Raw genomic sequence first — 22517 nt, 5'->3', positions numbered from 1 at the left:
TTACTGTTGACGCATATCAGTATCTCTCTCTCTCTCTCTCTCTCTCTCTCTCTCTCTCTCTCTCTCTCTCTCTCTCTCTCTCTCTCTCTCTCTCTCTCTCTCTCTCTCTCCCTCTCTCTATCTCTCTCACACACACACACACACACACACACACACAAACAGGCTGAATCACCTGGATGTGGTAAAGAGTCCGTAGATCAGAGGGTTCTTCTTTTCCTTCCCATCATGGAGGATAAAGATGTCCTCTGGAAGGAGAAGAGAAGGGATACATGTTGCATTAGGTGAGAAACTTGGGTCAAACTGATTATAGGGCTGATTTGCATTATTAAATATGTGACATGACAGGTACAAGGTACATATCCACCCTCCACAGCATAGACAATGTACATATCCACCCTCCACAGCATAGACAAGGTACATATCCACCCTCCACAGCATAGACAATGTACATATCCACCCTCCACAGCATAGACAAGGTACATATCCACCCTCCACAGCATAGACAATGTACATATCCACCCTCCACAGCATAGACAAGGTACATATCCACCCTCCACAGCATAGACAAGGTACATATCCACCCTCCACAGCATAGACAAGGTACATATCCACCCTCCACAGCATAGACAAGGTACATATCCACCCTCCACAGCATAGACAAGGTACATATCCACCCTCCACAGCATAGACAAGGTACATATCCACCCTCCACAGCATAGACAAGGTACATATCCACCCTCCACAGCATAGACAAGGTACATATCCACCCTCCACAGCATAGACAAGGTACATATCCACCCTCCACAGCATAGACAATGTACATATCCACCCTCCACAGCATAGACAAGGTACATATCCACCCTCCACAGCATAGACAAGGTACATATCCACCCTCCACAGCATAGACAAGGTACATATCCACCCTCCACAGCATAGACAATGTACATATCCACCCTCCACAGCATAGACAAGGTACATATCCACCCTCCACAGCATAGACAATGTACATATCCACCCTCCACAGCATAGACAAGGTACATATCCACCCTCCACAGCATAGACAAGGTACATATCCACCCTCCACAGCATAGACAAGGTACATATCCACCCTCCACAGCATAGACAAGGTACATATCCACCCTCCACAGCATAGACAAGGTACATATCCACCATCCACAGCACAGACAAGGTACATAAATCCACACTCAACAACCCCACTTCTGAAGCCCTCAAAAGTAATGGCATGTTCAGTGGAGGGAGGCACAGAGTGCTCTACGACATCTACAAAATTACTGGTGGATCTTCAAAGCACAAGAAATACAATCTTGTGCGGACAGATATGACATTTTTATGATGCCCTGAAGAACACACACGGCCCAAGAAGTTGTTTTCCCCCGTACCCTCAGAAGTGCAGATGGGTCTACACTCATAAAGTAAAATAATCCAGAGGTGGGGTGTGCATTTTGAAAGTGACCAGAATCGTGTTCCACACTCAGAGATCCTACAGAAAACCAACTGCAGGAGCACTGACGAGTCCATCACACACCACTATGGCTCAGCCATGCTATCCGGATGCCAGAGGATTGCTTGCCACAAAATATGCTGCACGGACAGCTACAATTGGGCCATTGCTCTTCAGCTGGGCAGAAAAGGCAGCTGAAGAACCAACTGAAGACATCACTAAAGAAGTGTGGGATAAATCCTGCCTCCCTCCAGAATGTTGATGTGGACTGTTCCACCTGGCCAGGCCTCTGCCATCAAAGAGTGCAGTTGGACGCGGAAAAAAGGACTGAGCGTAGTCTGGCAAGGAGACTGGCCTCAACGGCAGATAATGTGCATCCCGCATCGAATTATACAGTTGTCAGCAAACCCACAAGCAGTAGTGGAAGTCATCATCGGATACGAAATGTGTGCGTATGTGTGTGTGAGCATGCGAGTGAGCAAGTGTACAAGTGTGTGTGTGTGTGTGTGTGTGTGTGTGTGTGTGTGTGTGTGTGTGTGTATACAAATGTGTTCCTATTTGTGTGCATGTGACTAATGCTGTTTGGTATGGTGGTACGGCTGAGTGGGCCAACCTAACGAATTCCAGTCAGTAATATGCATATTACATACATAGTATATTAGTATTAGTATTACATACATAGTATATTTCAGTGTGAGAGCTGAAGACGAGCTGATCCTCCATGACCAATCCTCCTACAGCAGGCCTCTCCTGCCCTGCAGCTAGGCCTCTCCTGCCCTGCAGCTAGGCCTCTCTGCCTCTCTGTCTCCTATGGCCCCACACTGTCCTCCATCCTTCCCAACCCCATGACACAGATCAACCACTGACCAAATATATGACACATGAACATGTACACAAACAAGACATTGATATGGACTTTTCAGGGAAGCTAGGAACAAATATACACAGCAGTTAGGAAAGCAAAGGCTAGCTTTTTCAAGCAGAAATTTGCATCCTGTAGCACAAACTCCAAAAAGTTCTGGGACACTGTAAAGTCCATGGAGAATAAGAGCACCACCTCCCAGCTGCCCACTGCACTGAGGCAAGGAAACATTGTCACCACCGATAAATCCACTATAATTGAGAATTTCAATAAGCATTTTTCTACGGCTGGCCATGCTTTCCACCTGGCTACCCCTACCCCGGTCAACAGCCCTGCACTCCCCCATTTCTCCTTCACCCAAATCCAGATAGCTGATGATCTTAAAGAACTGCAAAACCTGGACCCCTACAAATCAGCTGGGCTAGACAATCTGGACCCTCTCGTTTTAAAATTATCTGCCGAAATTGTTGCAGCCCCTATTACTAGCCTGTTCAACCTCTCTTTCGTATCGTCTGAGATTCCCAAAGATTGGAAAGCTGCCGCGATCATCCCCTTCTTCCAAGGGGGAGATACTCTAGACCCAAATTGCTACAGACCTATATCTATCCTACCCTGCCTTTCTAATGTCTTCGAAAGCCAAGTCAACAAACAGATTACCGACCATTTCGAATCCCACCGTACCTTCTCCGCTATGCAATCGTCCTAAACGATATCATAACTGCCATCGATAAGAGACATTACTGTGCAGCCGTATTCATCGACCTGGCCAAGGCTTTCGACTCTGTCAATCACCACATTCTTATCGGCAGACTCAACAGTCTTGGTTTCACAAATGATTGCCTTGCCTGGCTCACCAACTACTTCTCTGATAGAGTTCAGTGTGTCAAATCGGAGGGCCTGTTGTCCGGACCTCTGGCAGTCTCTATGGGGGTGCCACAGGGTTCAAATCTCGGGCCGACTCTCTTCTCTGTATACATCAATGATGTTGCTCTCGCTACTGGTGATTCCCTGATCCACATCTACGCAGATGACACCATTCTGTATACTTCTGGCCCTTCTTTGGACACTGTGTTAACTAACCTCCAGACGAGCCTCAATGCCATACAACTCTCCTTCCGTGGCCTCCAACTGCTCTTAAATGCATTAAAACTAAATGCATGCTCTTCAACCGATCAATGCCCTCACCTGCCCGCCCGTCCAGCATCACTACTCTGGACGGTTCTGACCTAGAATATATGGACATCTACAAATACCTAGCTGTCTGGCTAGACTGTAAACTCTCCTTCCAGACTCACATTAAGCATCTCCAATACAGAATTAAATCTAGAATCGGCTTCTTATTTCGCAACAAAGCATCCTTCACTCATGCTGCCAAACATACCCTCGTAAAACCATCCCATCGGTCCTCGACTTCGGCGATGTCATCTATAAAATAGCCTTCAACACTCTACTCAACAAATTGGATGCAGTCTATCACAGTGCCATCCGTTTTGTCACCATAGCCCCATATATCACCCACCACTGCAACCTGTACGCTCTCGTTGGCTGGCCATCACTTTCTACTCGTTGCCAAACTCATTGGCTCCAGTTCATCTACAAGTCTCTGCTAGGTAAAGCCCTGCCTTATCTCAACTCACTGGCCACCATAGTAGCACCCACCCGTATAACCCGGTCCAGCAGGTATATCTCACTGGTCACCCCCAAAGCCAATTCCTCCTTTGGTCGCCTTTCCTTCCAGTTCTCTGCTTCCAATGACTGGAACGAACTGCAAAAATCACTGAAGCTGGAGAACCACATCTCCCTCACTAGCTTTCAGCACCAGCTGTCAGAGCAGCTCACAGATCACTGCACCTGTACGTAGCCCGTCTGTAAATAGCCCATCCAACTACCTCATCCCCATTCTGTATTTATTTATTTATCTTGCTCCTTTGCACCCAAGTATCTCTACTTGCACATTCATCTTCTGCACATCTATCACTCCAGTGTTTAATTGCTATATTGTAATTACTTTGCCACCATGGCCTATTTATTGCCTTACCTCCCTTATCCTACCTCATTTGCACTCACTGTATATATATTTTTATTTTTTCTACTGTATTATTGACTGTATGTTTGTTTATTCCATGTGTAACTCTGTGTTGTTGTATGTGTCGAACTGCTGTGCTTTATCTTGGCCAGGTCACAGTTGTAAATGATAACTTGTTCTCAACTAGCCTACCTGGTTAAATAAAGGTGAAAAAAAAACCATAAATAAATATTACGCACACACAGTCTGTGTATACACAGTTACATGAACCAGTTGTACAGACAGACATACTGGATGCGACAAACAAACACATGCACACACGTACACAGGAATGCACGCACGCACACGCACGCACAAACACACAAACAGACAAACACACACGCTAGCATACAGACAGTATGTATGGTGGGCTTGTAGTTGTGGTGTGGTACACAATGAAGCGTATAACTATTCTCACATTCCTGCTGCTTCAGGTGGCCTCGATGAGATCAGTCTGGTGGGAATCTAATCTTACCTCCCACACACACACCCCTGCACACACACGCCGCCGCATAGCCCAGGGCATAACACACAGCAGAGGAGTTTGGGTACACCATGCTGTGGAGACTGCTGGCTGTCTCTCTCTCTCTTTCTCTCTGTCTGAACAATCATCTCTCTCAAATCCCCATTTTGGGAGTCTCTTTCCTCTACATTTCTTTGTCTTTCACTTTCTCCTCACTCACTCACTCACTCACTCACTCACTCACTCACTCACTCACTCACTCACTCACTCACTCACTCACTCACTCTCTCTCTCTCTCTCTCTCTCTCTCTCTCTCTCTCTCACTCTCTCTGTGTCTCTACTTTTCTTTCCAGAGGGCTCTACCTGTGTCAGTTCCTCTAAACAAAGGGATCTGTTCTCCTGGAGGGTAGATACCCTTGTCTGGCCCGCACCCCTCAGGCTCCAGCCCCTATCCTTCCCAGCCTTATCCCAAAAAACGACCGCTTCTCCTCAACTCCTCACCCCTCCTCTTCATTCCTCCTTCTCACTCCTCTTCCCTCATCAGACTTGGGCTATCTAGGGACTAGGATGTGGGTTCTGTCTTGCATACCCCCTGGCTACACTCACACACATAGGAACTTCCTCTAAATCCTTGAAATCTATAAACCCAAAACAAACTACTCAAGACCTTTTAGTCCTCTGCTTCGGGACCGAGGTGTTCATACCTCAACTATGTGGTCTAATAGTCATTGTGTCCTGGTCCAAACCCATGGTATGACAGTCCTGAATAACAACATAATAACAATTAAATGTTTACATGTTTCATCAACATTGTTTCCACGTTGTTTCAATGAAATTATGTTGAACCAACGTGGAATAGACATTGACTTGATGTCTGTGCCCAGTGGGCTATAATTAAACCCATAAAAAATGCCACTAAACTCTGATACTCTAAGACTTTCGCTTACCATGTCTCTCATAAGCTTTCAATCCAAGACTACCGTTGGAACCACTTCATTCTGACTGTAGGATTAGAAACGAATGTATTCAGTAAATGTTGATGGTTGAGTACTCAACACTGTCAACGATCCCTTTCACCTGTACAAACAGAGATGACCTGCCAGGATAGTGGCTTTTGTCAAAGCTGACACAAGTTTTGCTCAAATATTCCTGTTGAAGTTCCGGCATAGATAACAACCTGACTCAGACTGTGTCCACTCCTCCACCATGAGGGACCCGGACACACACCAGGCGCTCATGGGATTCGTAGTGTTTCTGGCCGACGGAGCATGGCGTAAACTAAACACCGGCGGCATTCTTGGGCTGATGATCTTTGATGATCTTTTCAGCTACAATATGTCCCGGGGCAGGTTGTTGTGTGGGGATGTTTATGGTCATCCTCCCACTCACTGTCCTGGCTGAGACGTGTTGGGTTGGACAGAAAGGGGTGTGTGTGTGTGTGTGTGTGTGTGTGTGTGTGTGTGTGTGTGTGTGTGTGTGTGTGTGTGTGTGTGTGTGTGTGTGTGTGTGTGTGTGTGTGTGTGTGTGTGTGCGTGTGTGTGTCATAATGTGTGTAGTTGACTTAGTTTAACCCCAGAGAGAAGGAAGGAGGGGGTGAAGTAGGGCTCAGGTTGTTTATTCTACTGTCTGGTTGTCTTTACAAAGAGAGATGTGATAAGGGACCGGTCCTGTCTCTCTGTCTCAGTGAGGCCAGCTACTGATCACATCACTTACAGATACACCATGGCCTATATAACCACCCATGGCAGAGTGCACACATAAACATAGACACACACATACACACACACTAATCACCCCATAACACACATGAAAAACAGAAGATGAAACAGCAGAAGAACAGTACCAGACTCTTAAATCCTCTCTAACAGAGACTAAGAGACTTCAGAGCAGTTGCCTGGGCGACCAGGGCTGAAGTACTACAGAGGCAGAGCAGGGTAAATGGACAAGGCTGCTGGTCACCGTGGTAACAGTGTGGAATACCACAAGCCAGGGTGGAGTGGAGTGGAGTTATGCTGGCTGCATGATCAAACACTGGGCCTTCTGTTGGCCAAGCATAGAATCTTCACTTCCATATCTGTTTCAGCACCAGTACAGTCTGTACAACATTCACTCCCTCCCCTACTGCGGTCTTATTGAGATTGAATACTATTGAAGACATATGGTATGTCTGTTGTACTTTAGGATGATTGTCTGTATGTTTGACTTGTTGTATTCATGGTTATGGTCGGTAATCTTATGGTCATGTGTGTGGTCACTGGTAAGTAAGAGTGAGGTAAAGTTGATAGTTGATACTCACGTAGTTGATCAAAGTGAGTCTGTATCCCGTCGGATCCAGGGATGGAGCAGACTATACGTGCCTTCTGGAAGGTGCTCCACTTGTTCACCAGACTCCTCTGACCCCCGATGTCATTCTGTACAGATTAGAACAGATCGACATAGACAGCAACTATGATAGAAAAAATATAAGCAAACACACATACAGGCAACACACACACACGTCAATACCAGCAGACACAACACAGGCACGTAGAGATCTTACCTTGCAGACACGTGCCACTCGGGAGTACAGCACCTTCCCAGCAGCCCCCTCTGCCTCCTGAGCCCGCTCAGTGAAGAACACGTACACCTTGTCATCCTCTGGGTTATCAGTCTCCGCCATCGAGGCCACCTTCACAAACTGGGCATCTGACAGAGAGAGAGAGGAAGAGAGAGAGAGAGAGAGAGAGAGAGAGAGAGAGAGAGAGAGAGAGAGAGAGAGAGAGAGTGAGAGAGAGAGAGAGAGAGAGAGGGAGAGAGAGGGGGGAGAGAAAGTTTGCAAATTAGACAGAAGAAAAGAGGGAGAGAGAGAAACAAAACAACAGATCAAACTAGAATGCTATTTGTCCCTAAACAGAGAGTACACAGTGGCAGAATACCTGACCAATGTGCCTGACCTAAACTTAAGGAAAGCTTTGACTGTACAGACTTAGTGAGCATAGCCTTGGTATTGAGAAAGGCCGCCGTAGGCAGACCTGGCTCTCAAGAGAAGACAGACTATATGCTCATGTAACGGATGTGAAACGGGGACGGTCTAAAGTTATACTGTTACACTCACTACCCACAAAATGAGGTGGAAACTGAGCTGCACTTCCTAACCTCCAGCCAAATGTATGACCATATTAGATAAACATATTTTCCTCAGATTACACAGATCCACAAAGAATTAGAAAAAACAAACCCAGTTTGATAAACACCCATATCTACTGGGTGAAATACCACAGTGTGCCATCACAGCAACAAGATTTGTGATCTGTTGCCACAACCAGTGAAGAATACATATTTATGTTTATTTATTTTCCCTTGTGTACTTTAACCATTTGCACATCGTTACAACACTGTATATAGACATAATATGACATTTGTAATGTCTTTATTCTTTTGGAACTTCTGTGGGTGTAATGTTTACTGTTCAGTTGTATTGTTTATTTCACTTTTGTTTGTTATCTTCACTTGCTTTGTCAATGTTAACATATGTTTCCCATACCAATAAAGACCTTAAATTGAATTGAATTGAGAGAAAGAGATAGAGAGAAGGGAGAGTTTACAAATGAGAGAGAAAGATCGAAAGAGAGATGAAAGAGAAAGAAAACAAATGACAGAGAATGAAAGGAAAATGTTGTGATGAGTAAGAGTGAAAGAGAGAATGAAGAGAAATGATTTAGTTGTTATTGTTTGATCAAGCCTATAGAGAGGTCCCTACAGAATCCTAGAACGCTGAGACCAAGTTCCTTACCCTGAAGCCAGGTGGAGTCGTACTGCTCGGTGCGGATCACATGACGACTGCCCAGGTTGCGGAAGAAGGCCGAGTCTCGACTCATGAAGTCGGAAGAGATCCCAGCGTACAGCTCGCCATCTGTACATGAATACAGACAAACACATTATTCACCATATTATATAGGCCTACCCTATGGAACAGCACATATATACACACATTATCATCAACATCCACCTACAAGGACAGCAAACAGGTTATTTTATTAGTGTGCACTTACTCACACACAAGACATATTCTCACACGTACTGTCATGGTCTTACCAATAATGGCTGTGGCTGTTTTCTGGTGTGGATCGTATGGACACTTTCCCTTCCCACATTCAGTCTCTCCAAATGACAGAGTCTGTCGCTCCGACTGCCAAATAAACAGAATTTAATAAACACATTATACACAGCGTGTACATGCACGCACACACACACGCACACACACGCACACGCACACACACACACACACACGCACACACACACACACACACACACACACACACACACACACACACACAATCACACAATCACACTGCCACATGACTAATGTACAGTACACCTGTGAAACTTTCCCAGACTTGTATAGATTAATGAGGTAGTAATGGCTGTAAATATTTGGGTGAACATTTTGTAAAATGCAATGCGAGGGAGGCAGCGCCGCCGGCCGCTCACAGCACAGCCTCCCCTCGTGTTTCTGAGCCCCTTTAATGGGTTTAGTACATTCTCTCAGAAACACAGACACCTTTAATGGGTTTAGTACATTCTCTCAGAAACACAGACACCTTTAATGGGTTTAGTACCTTCTCTCAGAAACACAGACACCTTTAATGGGTTTAGTACCTTCTCTCAGAAACACAGACACCTTTAATGGGTTTAGTACATTCTCTCAGAAACACAGACACCTTTAATGGGTTTAGTACATTCTCTCAGAAACACAGACGCCTTTAATGGGTTTAGTACCTTCTCTCAGAAACACAGACACCTTTAATGGGTTTAGTACCTTCTCTCAGAAACACAGACACCTTTAATGGGTTTTGTACCTTCTCTCAGAAACACAGACACCAACACACTGGGGACCAGAGTAGGGTGGGAAAATAGTGTGTGAAAGAAGACAGCGAGAAAGAGGAAGAGGGAGGGAGTGAGTTTAGCTAAGCATTGTTAAGACATGTGGTAAACACACAGAGACAGATAGGACAGGCTGGTATCAGGGTATAGCGGTACACAGTACAGTACACATAGGTATACCAACAGATAGTGCAGCTATAGGGGTAGACAGCTAGACCTATAGTCAGATAAAACACACGGATATAGGATTTATTGCTATAGAACAGATGTAGAGGGACAGAGAGGGAAAGCTTGAGATAGGCATCAATAGAGTGTGTTTCTCAAACCACTCCGGGTACGCGCGTGTGTGTGTGTGTGTGTGTGTGTGTGTGTGTGTGTGTGTGTGTGTGTGTGTGTGTGTGTGTGTGTGTGTGTGCATGCGTGCGTGTGTGTCTGTGTGAGCGCGCGAGCGTGTGATTTTACCTGGAGGAAGACATTGGTGGGGATGAAGGCACAGCGAGGGTTGAAGGCTCCTGTTCCACACACATATAGGTGGGTCTGGTTGTAGGGCTGTAGCACCCGCAGGAAGTTAGCACACTCCAACTGTAGGGGAGACTAGAAGTTAGCACAGTGTGTGTGTGTGTGTGTGTGTGTGTGTGTGTGTGTGTGTGTGTGTGTGTGTGTGTGTGTGTGTGTGTGTGTGTGTGTGTGTGTGTGTGTGCACGAGCGCGTGTGTGTGTGCGTGTGTGTGTGTGTGTGTGTGTGTGTGTGTGTGTGTGTGTGTGTGTGTGTGTGTGTGTGTGTGTGTGTGTGTGTGTGTGTGTGTGTGTGTACACCATAACCACTCACCTCCCGGTCCTTTCCAGCCATCAAACACTCTTGGACCCGGTCTGGACTTGCTGGCCAGTAGAGCTGAAAGAGGAAGTGCCAGTATAAATGTCATGCTACCATGATTAGCCGGTATGATGCCACCTTAGATGACTAACCTCCATAGCATGTTCACTGAGTTAGTCATTTAGGGGCCGTAGCAGAGATCATGTGATAAGATAAAGATGTTTTCATTATCAGTGAATACCAGAGGGAGGAGTAGAATCAGAGACCACCATGTTTCTCACTGTGAAAAACAACCTTATATAAATCAACCATCTGTGACAAATAACATTTCTTGGATGGGAGTTTTATACATTGGCAGCTGAAAATACGCTTCTATGCTCCGTCACATGGACAAAGACATGGAAATGCATAGAAACTACACGAATCCCTGTGCAACATGCAATTCAATTAGTAATATACCGAAAAGGAACTGGGGGTTTGAATGTGGTAGGGAGAAAAAATCTAATTAAAGGAGGATATGATTGGTAGTGGACATGGACAAATAGAATGTTGGAGAGAGTGATCACACACACACAGTTCTTCTGTCAGTGTGAGTGATGTGGGCTGGTGGTGAGGGACTCAGGCAATAGGAATGCCTCAGGGGTTGGTTGATCAGAGGATAGCTTTATTAGAGGGCTCATGGCTCCAGTCAAGCTCCTGCCAGGCAGAAATGGGAACAGGGCTGAGTGAAACCTTCACTTATACACTACGTGCTACTCTATGAGAGCTTTCCTGTATAAATGTGTGTCTATGTGTATTAGAATGAGAGTCTGAGAGGAAGTGGAAAAGGAGAGAAATTAGGATATGACTGGTAGTGGACATGGTTACATACAGTAGAGAGGTGGACAGAGTGTGTGTGTGGATCTGTGGGTATTAGAATGAGTGTTGGTCTGAAAGAGAGTGGTTGGTTGAGAGACACAGGGGGCTTGATGGAAAGAGGAAGGGAGCCTGGACAGCTGGAGATGGCTTCACCATCCATATTCTCATTACCATCAAATTGGGCTTAATTATCCCTTACATTGCATTAGCCATACACACTGGACAACACACCCTGACTGTGACAGTCATCCAACCCCTTCTCTCACAAGGTTTTCTGAGTTATGGTTTTCCTTAGTTTTCTTTACTGGTGAGTGTAGCTGTACTGTATGAATGAATGTGTTAATGTGATTATATTGAATCTATTACCCTTTTCACACTATCATGCAGACCAGAGCCATACTGTGGTTTGGATAATCGCTTTTCACATTGTCTTTTTTAAATAAGTTCCAACAACTATGGTGGATGTGTCACTAGGCCAGCTCAGTGCAGCTTGGTTAGGTTAGGCTCGGTTGGGCTCTGTAGTGTGAAATGCCCCTATGTGAAAGAAGCCTATAGAGAGCCAGGCAGTCTGACCATGTGTGGGTTCTGTGTGATGTCGTCCAGGCTTGTGGACAGCAGGTTGTCCTTCATGGCCACGTAGAGCCGGCGGCCATCTTCGTCTGGCAGCAGAGAGTGCATGTCCCCCGCCGCCAGGGGCAGGGACAGGAGACGGCCATTCTGGACCAGCTCTGAAAGAGAGAGAGAAATCCAGAGATTAATACAACAATCAGAAGCACAGTACTGAGGATGTCCTAATATGGACACGGTACAGCAGAGAGGCATGAGGGTACAGTCACAATATGGTACAAAATCAAATATTACAGTTATACTGCATCTGTAATCTAATGACGAATACAACTTGACAGCATGGACAAACAATTTATTGGCAGTTTACAAAATACAGATAGAAAGGCAGAGAGATCAAAAACACATAGTCACACACCAGCTATAATATCTCAGATGATACACCAAAGACCAGCTAATGAATGGTACTAGGCTGCATCCATCAATCATATGAGTTGTAGTACTCTGTGGCTAGGACTCTGCATAAGTCCAACTCCATTCCACAAACAGACATAATATGACACAGCACAAACCCTGTCCCACAGTGTCTATCACACATTCATCAATTCATTTCTCAAGCACTCTTATCGGGCAGAGTCAAAGTCCTAGTCCGTCAGAGAAAAGTAACTAGTACATCTCCAGACAGATAAGACGATAGTGGGTGATTACAACAGGGATACAATGACAGCTATGATAGAGGCTGTACAAGATAGATCCGATAGCTGGATAGCTAAGAGTAGCAGAGAATGACAATCGCCACTTCTATCAGTCTACTCTTATTGTGAAACCACACATCTCCCACACAAACTGATCTACACTAACATACAGCAGATGTCTATAAGCTTTGAGATCACATAGGAAGGAATTTTGAGGATGGATTCGTTTACATTCGTCTAACTGTCCTCACACATAGAAGTATCTGTTTCCCTTTAGGAAAGCTTAGCTCAAGCTTAGCTCGCATATGTGTTTGATAGAAGATAGAAGGAGGAGGGTTTGGAGAAAATGGAGACTTAATGACAGACAGTGTCTGGTGGTAAAACTGGAACAGTGAGATTAGACTGATGCCATTGTGATGAAACTGACAGACTGAGAAATGAGACATGACGAGTGTGGAAGAAACGACACAGATTTGAGAAGAGGATAAATCGATGAGGAGAAGGCATGAAAGAGAAAAAATAATCAAATGGAGAGTTCATTTGGAGCAGACGGCCTGTTATTGAGGGAAAATACAAAAATAAAAGAAAGTGCCATTTGGAGTTCATTGAATCAGTTTCTTTTTTTGGGCGAAAGAGGTAGCAAAGATTTATTTTAAAGATATCGGGAGGACTGAGAGTAAGATTGACAAACTGGCACACACACACTCTTGGTTGTTGGCAAACTTGTTGAGTGACACGTCCCAAATATCACCATCAAATTCCTTGATAAGAGTATAACCATCTTATTTGCCAGTTTGTGGCCCACCTGTTAGCTTGTACGATTCTTGCCATTCTTCATCAACGAGCTGTTGCCTACCACAGCACTGCCGCTGACTGGCTGGGTTTTCTAACAGTAACTGAATGCCTCCATGCCTGTCCGCCTGCTTTATATAGCAAGCCACGACTGTGACTCGCTATCTGTAGGAGCAAACCATTTTCGTGAACAGTGTGGTGTTCCTAATAAACTGGTCATTGAGTGTATACTGTACACTGAGTGTACAAAGCGTTAAGAACTCCTTCCAGACTCAATTCGTTAGGGCATGGACTCTACAAGGTATCGAAAGCGTTCCACAGGGATGCTGGCCCATGTTGTTGCCTATGCTTCCAACAGTTGTGTCAAGTTGTCCTTTGGGTTGTAAACCATTCTTGATACACACTGGAAACTGCTGAGCATGAAAAACCTGCAGCGTTGCAGTTCTTGACACAAACCAGTGCGCCTGACACCAACTACCATACCCCGTTCAAAGGCTCTTCAATCTTTTGTCTTGCCCATTCACCCTCTGAATGGCACACATACACAATCCATGTCTCAACTGTCTCAAGGCTTAAACATATGCTCTCCTTCATCTACACGGATTGAAATGAATTTAACAAGTGACATCAATAAGGGATCATAGCTTTCACCTGGATTCACCTGGTCAATCGGTCATAGAAAGAGCAGGTGTCCTTAATGTTTTGTGCACTCAGTGTATGTATATACTGCATACTTATACACACACACTGGACTATAGAACCAATGGCCAGAGCACCCATCATTCTGAGTATACGATGAATACTTCTTATTCAGGGTAACAGAAAACACATTCCTGCCTCTTCCAAGCACAAATCCCCCTTATAGAAACTGACATGTAGTCTCCACACCAACACACATCACACATACACTCACACCACACACACAGACACATACAGACACGCACATTCTTACTGCCACTCTCCTGACTTCCTCCCAACACACCAACCGCCTTAGTTAAAAATACCCCCAAAAGTAGTCAAAATCTGAGATCACAAACAGCTTTTTTTCTTCTAAATGTGTCTAAACTCAGAACAGCCATGTACAGTATTTTCAGTCCGGTTAAACTCAACGTGTTTGTAAAGACAGCAGAGTAGAGGTCTTCTCAGGTCCAACATTTTGGACCTGGACCCGAAAGGACTGGAGGACAATCACACCTGAACCCAAATGGACCCGACGACAACCAGGCCTAGATCCGGACCTGACTCCCAAGAGAGTCACGCAACCATGTTGCAACATCTGGGCACCACCATGGATCGCATGCTGCAGACGATGGATCGTTGGGAGAGAGGAGGAGGTTTTCCAGTGGCTCCACCAGCCCCACTACAGCAGGTCCCACTGTCCACCCCTCCTTCACCCGGTCCCAGCGGAGTTCGACTCGCGATCCCGAGGGAGTATGATGGGACAGCTGAAGGATGCCAGAGGTTCCTACTCCAGCTGGAGCTCAACCTGGCGACCGTCCACCCGGCTCCTTCGGGGCATCAGAGCGTGTCCGCCCTCGTCTCATGCCTCTCAGGCAAAACCCTGGAATTGGACCATTATGCAGAGTTCACCCGCCGCTTTCGGGCAGTGTTCGACCACCCTCCTGAGTGTCAGGTGAACGTCTGTTCCACCTGAGGCAGGGGACAAGGAGCGCGCAGGATTTCGCTTTGGACATCCGGACCCTGGATGCCAGCGGGGGATGGAATGACAGGGCCTTGATCGATCACTATCGGTGCAGTCTGTGAGAGGACGTCCGTCGGGAGTTGGCCTGCCGAGACACCACCCTCACGTTGGACCAGCTGGTGGACCTGTCCATCCGGCTGGACAACCTACTGGACGTCCAGATCGGGGCCTGTCAGTTCCATCCCCCACTCCGACGCCCATGGAGCTGGGAGGTGCTGTGCTTAGGGTGACCGGAGGAGGGGCCAGTCCCTGCACCATCTGTGGCCGCAGAGGGCACACTGCCTGTCGGTGCTGGTGGGGTTCCTCAGGGAGTCGAGGAAGCAGGCAGGGCACTATCGTGTCACCCCAGGTGAGTCGGCACCAGGCTCACCCAGAGCCCCCTGTTGCTAACATACAGTATATGTGTTTATTAATTTTCCTGGGTTTTCCACACATTCCCAGCATAAGGCTCTCATAGATTCAGGCACAGCTGGGAATTTTAATGATCGTTCATTTGCCCATAGTTTAGGGATCCCCATTGTTCCTGTGGATATGCCCTTCCCTGTGCATGCCCTAGATAGTCGACCATTAGGGTCAGGACTGATTAGGGAGGCCACCATTCCACTAGACATGGTTACGCGGGAGGGTCACAAGGAAAGAATCAGTCTCTTCCTTATTGATTCTCCTGCATTTCCTGTGGTGCTGGCCCTACCCTGGGTGGCCTGTCATGACCCCACTATTTCGTGGCAACAGAGGGCGGTCACGAGAGTGCTCAGGGAGGTGTGTAGGGGTTTCCATTGGTGCGAATATGGTGGAAAGTCCAGACCAGGTCTCCACCGTGCGCATCCCCTCAGAATATGCCGATTTGGCTCTCGCCTTCTGTAAGAAGATGGCGATTCAATTACCGCCCCATCGACGGGGGGATTGTGCAATAAATCTCCTGGTAGATGCAGCACTTCCCAGGAGTCACGTGTATCCTCTGTCACAGGAGGAGACGGCGGCTATGGAAACAGATGTCTCCAAATGCCTGGGGCAGGGATACATTCGGCCCTCCACTTCACCTGCCTCCTCAAGTTTATTTTTTGTGAAGAACAAGGATGGAGGTCTGCGCCTTGTATTGACTATCAGGGTATCAATCAGATCACTGTGAGGTACAGCTACCCGCTGCCTCTCATCGCCAGTGCGATCAAGTCAATGCACGGGGCGCACTTCTTCACAAAATTGGATCTCAGGAGCGCTTATAACCTGGTGCGTATCCGTGAGCAGGACGAGTGGAAGACGGCATTTAGTACCACCTCGGGGCACTATGAGTACCTCGTCATAACGTACGGGTTGATGAATGCTCCATCACTTTTCCCGGCCTTTGTTGACGAGATTTTCTGTACCGGCAGGGTGTAGTGGTGTATATTGACAACATTCTGATATATTCCGCTACGCGCACCGAGCATGTGTTCCTGGTGGGTGCTTGGTCGACTGTTGGAGCATGACCTGTACGTCAAGGCTGAGAAATGTCTGTTCTTCCAACAGTCCGTCTCCTTCCTAGGGTACCGCATTTCCACTTCAGGGGTGGAGATGGAGAGTGACCGCATTTCAGCTGTGCATAATTGGCCAACTCCCACCACGGTAAAGGAAGTGTAGCGGTTTCTAGGGTTTGCCAAACCAGAGGTTTATCCGGGGTTTTGGTCAGGTAGCAGCTCCCATTACTTCACTGCTGAAAGGGGGACCGGTGCGGCTGCAGTGGTCGGGTGAGGCGGACAGGGCTTCTGGTCACCTGAAGGCCCTGTTTACCTCAGCTCCCGTGCTGCTCATCCGGATCACTCTTTGGCGTTCATAGTGGAGGTGGACGCATCCGAGGCTGGGATAGGAGCCATGCTCACTCAGCGCTCAGGCATGCCACCAAAGCTCCGCCCCTGTGCTTTCTTTTCGAAGAGGCTCAGCCCGGCGGAGCAAAACTATGATGTGTGGGACCGGGAGCTGTTGGCTGTTGTCAAGGCTTTGAAGGTGTGGAGACATTGGTTTGAGGGGGCTAAACACCCTTTCCTCATCTGGACTGACCACAGCACTCTGGAGTACATCCGGGCGAAGAGGAGACTGAACCCTCGCCAGGCAAGGTGGGCCATGTTCTTTACCCGTTTTGTTTTCACTCTGTTCTACAGACCAGGTTCCCAGAACGCTAAGGCATATGCACTGTCCCGGATGTATGACACAGAGGAGCAGTCCATGGATCACAATACCATTCTTCCGGCCTCTTGCCTGGTGGCACCGGTGGTGTGGGAGCTGGACGCGGACATCGAGTGGGCGTCACGCACAGAGCCCACCTCCCCCCAGTGTCCAGCTGTGCGCCTGTACGTTCCGTCTGCTGTCCGCGACCGTTTGATCTATTGGGCCCACACATCACCCTCCTCTGGTCATCCTGGCATCGGTCGGACAGTGCGTTGCCTTAATGGGAAGTACTGGTGGTCCACCTTGGCCGTGAGGGTTTATGTTTCCTCCTGCTTGGTGTGCGCCCAGTGCAAGGCTCCCAGGCACCTGCCCAGAGGGAAGTTACAACCCCTACCCGTTCCACAACGGCCGTGGTCGCACCTGTCGGTGGACTTCCTGCCAGATCTTCCTCCCTCACAGGGCAACACCACGATCCTGGTCATTGTGGATCGGTTTTCTAAGTCCTGCCATCTCCTCCCTTTGCCCGTTCTCCCGACGGCCCTACAGACTGCGGAGGCCCTGTTCACACACGTCTTCCGGCACTACGGGGTGCCTGAGGACATAGCTTCTGATCGGGGTCCCCAGTTCACATCCAGGGTCTGGAGAGCGTTCATGGAACGTCTGGGGGTCTCGGTCAGCCTCACCTCAGGTTTTCACCCCGAGAGTAACGGGCAGGTGGAGAGAGTAAACCAGGATGTGGGTATAATTTCTGCGGTCACATTGCCAGGACCGGCCGGGGGAGTGGGCGGCGTTCATCCAATGGGCAGAGATGGCCCATAACTCACTCTGACACTCCTCCACTAACCTCTCTCCTTTCCAGTGCGTACTGGAGTATCAGCCGGTTCTGGAACCTTGGCATCAGAGCCAGATCGAAGCTCCTGCGGTGGACGAATGGTTTAAGCGCTCGGAGGAGACCTGGGACGCCGCCCATGTGCACCTACAACGGGCTGTGAGGCGGCAAAAGGCGAGCGCCAACCGCCACCGCAGCGAGGCCCTGGTGTTTGCACTGGGGGACCGGGTCTGGCTCTCGACACGAAACCTGCCCCTCTACCTGCCCTGCCGGAAGCTGGGCCCGCGGTTTGTGGGGCCATTTAATGTCCTGAAGAGACTGAACGAGGTATGCAACAGTTTACAGCTTCCCCCAGATTACCGTATTAATCCCTCGTTCCATGTGTCTCTCCTCAGGCCGGTGGTGGCGGTCCACTCCAGGAGTCTGAGGTGCAGGAGGTTCCTCCGCCCCCTCGAGGGGTCCCCGGCATATGCTGTTCGAGCCATCCTGGACTCGAGCCATACTGGACTCAAGGCGTCGGGCGAGGGGCCTTCAGTACCTCGTGGAGTGGGAGGGGTACGGTCCGGAGGAGAGATGCTAGGGGCCGGTGGAGGACGTCTCGGACCCTTCGTTGCTGCGGGAGTTCCACCGTATCCATCCGGATCACCCTGCACCTCGTCCTCAGGGTCGTCGCTGCTGGAGCTGCGTATCAAGGGGGGAGATACTGTCACGACTTCCGCCGAAGTCGGTCCCTCTCCTTGTTCGGGCGGAGTTCGGCGGTCGATGTCACTGACCTTCTAGCCATCGCCGATCCACTTTTCATTTTCCATTTGTTTTGTCTTTGTCTTACACACCTGATTTCACTCACCCAGTTACTTGTTTATTATTTAACCCTCTATTCCCCATGTTTGTTTGTGAGTGATTGTTCGTTGTACATCAGTCCGTTATTGTGGGCTCGCTATATTGCTTTGTATTTTGTATATTTTGAGTAAAGTACGTTGATTACTCATATCTGCTGTCCTGCGCCTGACTCTCTACATAGACATACACAGGACCATTACACAAGTTGCTCTTCTGATGAAGAAATATGTCTTTATATGTTGGCTAGGCCTTCTATAAGTCAATGAATTCACCTTATTAGCATTAAATAAATATGCTAGAAGCTATGCAGAGCCGTGGTTGGGTCCATTCAGGTCTATCAGCCGCTCTGGTGGTAGGTCGGGTCTTCGGGTTCGATCTGTGAAGACCTCTACTGCAGAGTGCAGACATCCTCAGACAAGCTGAAGGAGACAGCAATGTCCTTAAGACCTTGACCCTGTCAATCTAAATCAAGGAAAACGTTTGACAGATTTTCACAACCCATTCGCCCCATCCTCTCCGTCCCAATGCCATCATGCTACAATCCTCACACTTCCCCTGATATCTGTGGCATTTCTGGGGCGAGTCTCTGTATACCCTTCACCCTCTCTTCCTCTTGTCCTGTGTGAATGTGGATGCCGTGAGTTAGCTTGGCACCAGGAGGACGGGAGTGACCGTGAGTTAGCTTGGCACCAGTAGGACGGGAGTGACCGTGAGTTAGCGTGGCACCAGGAGGACCCAAGCCAGTTGACATTAGAGAACCTCAGTCATGGGAGCCACTGATGGGCGCATATGTGATTAGGGCAAATGTATGGCGTGTGACACAGCTAAGAACATTCCTGCATCAGGAGACACAGACACGCACACAACAAGCGCACACACACACAGACAAGCGCAATTACAGACACACACAGAGACAAATGTGAAAACACACACACTGTGGTTGGAGTCCTTTTTTGGACAGCTGGCTCTTTTCCTCAGACTGGTACTGAGGGACAGTTCTACATTTACTGGGGTGGGCTGGTCCAATATAGGTGAGGGTTGACAAACTTTTTTTTTGCTTTGGGGAGGGTTGTGTGTTTTTTATTGTGCACAGGGAAGGGTAGTGTGTTTTTTATTGTGCACAGGGAAGGGTAGTGTGTTTTTTCCTTGATTTACATTCTCCATTTTGCTGATTTTACTATATAATGTATCCCATATAGCCACATTTCCTAATCTACTTGCATGCGCCTCCTCTATCAAGGTGTTTTGGTACTTCCCTTACGTACCACCTTTGTATTTAAAAAATATTGTATTTATTTATAATTTTTTTAGGGGTGGATCAGCTTAATATTGCGGAAAGAATATTGGTTCCATCAATGTAATTGTCTGCATCATTTCCAATCCCCCATATATATTTTTTGGGTAAATATATATATCCATACACGCATGCATACATATACACATACAGTGCCTTGCGAAAGTATTCGGCCCCCTTGAACTTTGCGACCTTTTGCCACATTTCAGGCTTCAAACATAAAGATATAAAACTGTATTTTTTTGTGAAGAATCAACAAGTGGGACACAATCATGAAGTGGAACGACATTTATTGGATATTTCAAACTTTTTTAACAAATCAAAAACTGAAAAATTAGGCGTGCAAAATTATTCAGCCCCTTTACTTTCAGTGCAGCAAACTCTCTCCAGAAGTTCAGTGAGGATCTCTGAATGATCCAATGTTGACCTAAATGACTAATGATGATAAATACAATCCACCTGTGTGTAATCAAGTCTCCGTATAAATGCACCTGCACTGTGATAGTCTCAGAGGTCCGTTAAAAGCGTAGAGAGCATCATGAAGAACAAGGAACACACCAGGCAGGTCCGAGATACTGTTGTGAAGAAGTTTAATTTGGATTTGGATACAAAAAGATTTCCCAAGCTTTAAACATCCCAAGGAGCACTGTGCAAGCGATAATATTGAAATGGAAGGAGTATCAGACCACTGCAAATCTACCAAGACTTGGCCGTCCCTCTAAACTTTCAGCTCATACAAGGAGAAGACTGATCAGAGATGCAGCAAAGAGGCCCATGATCACTCTGGATGAACTGCAGAGATCTACAGCTGAGGTGGGAGACTCTGTCCATAGGACAACAATCAGTTGTATATTGCACAAATCTGGCTTTTATGGAAGAGTGGCAAGAAGAAAGCCATTTCTTAAAGATATCCATAAAAAGTGTTGTTTAAAGTTTGCCACAAGCCATCTGGGAGACACACCAAACATGTGGAAGAAGGTGCTCTGGTCAGATGAAACCAAAATTGAACTTTTTGGCAACAATGCAAAACGTTATGTTTGGCGTAAAAGCAACACAGCTCATCACACTGAACACACCATCCCCACTGTCAAACATGGTGGTGGCAGCATCATGGTTTAGGCCTGCTTTTCTTCAGCAGGGACAGGGAAGATGGTTAAAATTGATGGGAAGATGGATGGAGCCAAATACAGGACCATTCTGGAAGAAAACCTGATGGAGTCTACAAAAGACCTGAGACTGGGACGGAGATTTGTCTTCCAACAAGACAATGATCCAAAACATAAAGCAAAATCTACAATGGAATGGTTCAAAAATAAACAGATCCAGGTGTTAGAATGGCCAAGTCAAAGTCCAGACCTGAATCCAATCGAGAATCTGTGGAAAGAACTGAAAACTGCTGTTCACAAATGCTCTCCATCCAACCTCACTGAGCTCGAGCTGTTTTGCAAGGAGGAATGGGAAAAAATGTCAGTCTCTCGATGTGCAAAACTGATAGAGACATACCCCATACCGACTTACAGCTGTAATCGCAGCAAAAGGTGGTGCTACAAAGTATTAACTTAAGGGGGCTGAATAATTTTGCACGCCCAATTTTTCAGTTTTTGATTTGTTAAAAAAGTTTGAAATATCCAATAAATGTCGTTCCAATGATTGTGTCCCACTTGTTGATTCTTCACAAAAAAATACAGTTTTACATCTTTATGTTTGAAGTCTGAAATGTGGCAAAAGGTCGCAAAGTTCAAGGGGGCCGAATACTTTCGCAAGGCACTGTATATACATACACATACCTATATAGACATACATACTTTTTTAAAGAATATACCTTTAAAATTATTCCCCGCAAACCCTTCCACCGATCCCCCAATTGGAGTAAACTAATAAACACTTCTGCTTTTACCTTCAATTTATACATCTTACATCTTACGTACTACACATTACCAGTCAACTGTCTATCCTGTCATCTATTCATAGTGACATAGTGGTAGGTGGATTGTTTGTCCAGATCTGCAATAGACTATAGTAATCATACCACACACAAAATCGTACGAATCTGCACCAATATTCAATATAAGTCCACAAGATAGAGGAATAGCTGTCAGGCCGGATTCAAAACATAGAATTTTCCAATTTAAATTATTATATAACATTCTTGCAACCAATAGAATGTTGTATATATGGGGGATACAACCATCCCAGCTCTGCAGATTCTGCTGTGAAGAGACAGAATCATTAGATAATTTGTTTTGATACTGTCCATATGTAGCTTGTTTTTG

The 22517-nt window shown here is 46.8% G+C and overlaps 1 protein-coding gene across 2 annotated transcripts in view; it reads right to left on the bottom strand.

Annotated features, from left to right (window-relative positions):
* Positions 1–22517, bottom strand: part of LOC110491106 (semaphorin-3ab) — a 36598-nt gene that overhangs the window by 9929 nt on the left and 4152 nt on the right. For both annotated transcript variants that reach the window (XM_036947311.1, XM_036947312.1), the window contains exons 2-9: positions 11960–12114; positions 10544–10606; positions 10178–10297; positions 8927–9020; positions 8625–8744; positions 7392–7537; positions 7149–7263; positions 173–245 (exon numbers count right to left, since the gene is read on the bottom strand). In XM_036947311.1, coding sequence (XP_036803206.1) covers positions 173–245; positions 7149–7263; positions 7392–7537; positions 8625–8744; positions 8927–9020; positions 10178–10297; positions 10544–10606; positions 11960–12114 — 886 coding nt within the window. The remainder of the gene's footprint in view (positions 1–172; positions 246–7148; positions 7264–7391; positions 7538–8624; positions 8745–8926; positions 9021–10177; positions 10298–10543; positions 10607–11959; positions 12115–22517) is intronic.

Source organism: Oncorhynchus mykiss, chromosome 16 (genome assembly GCF_013265735.2).
Source record: "Oncorhynchus mykiss isolate Arlee chromosome 16, USDA_OmykA_1.1, whole genome shotgun sequence".
Classification (NCBI taxonomy): domain Eukaryota; kingdom Metazoa; phylum Chordata; class Actinopteri; order Salmoniformes; family Salmonidae; genus Oncorhynchus; species Oncorhynchus mykiss.
The sequence above is the reverse complement of the archived record's forward strand: the minus strand, read 5'-3'. Positions and strand labels throughout refer to the sequence as shown.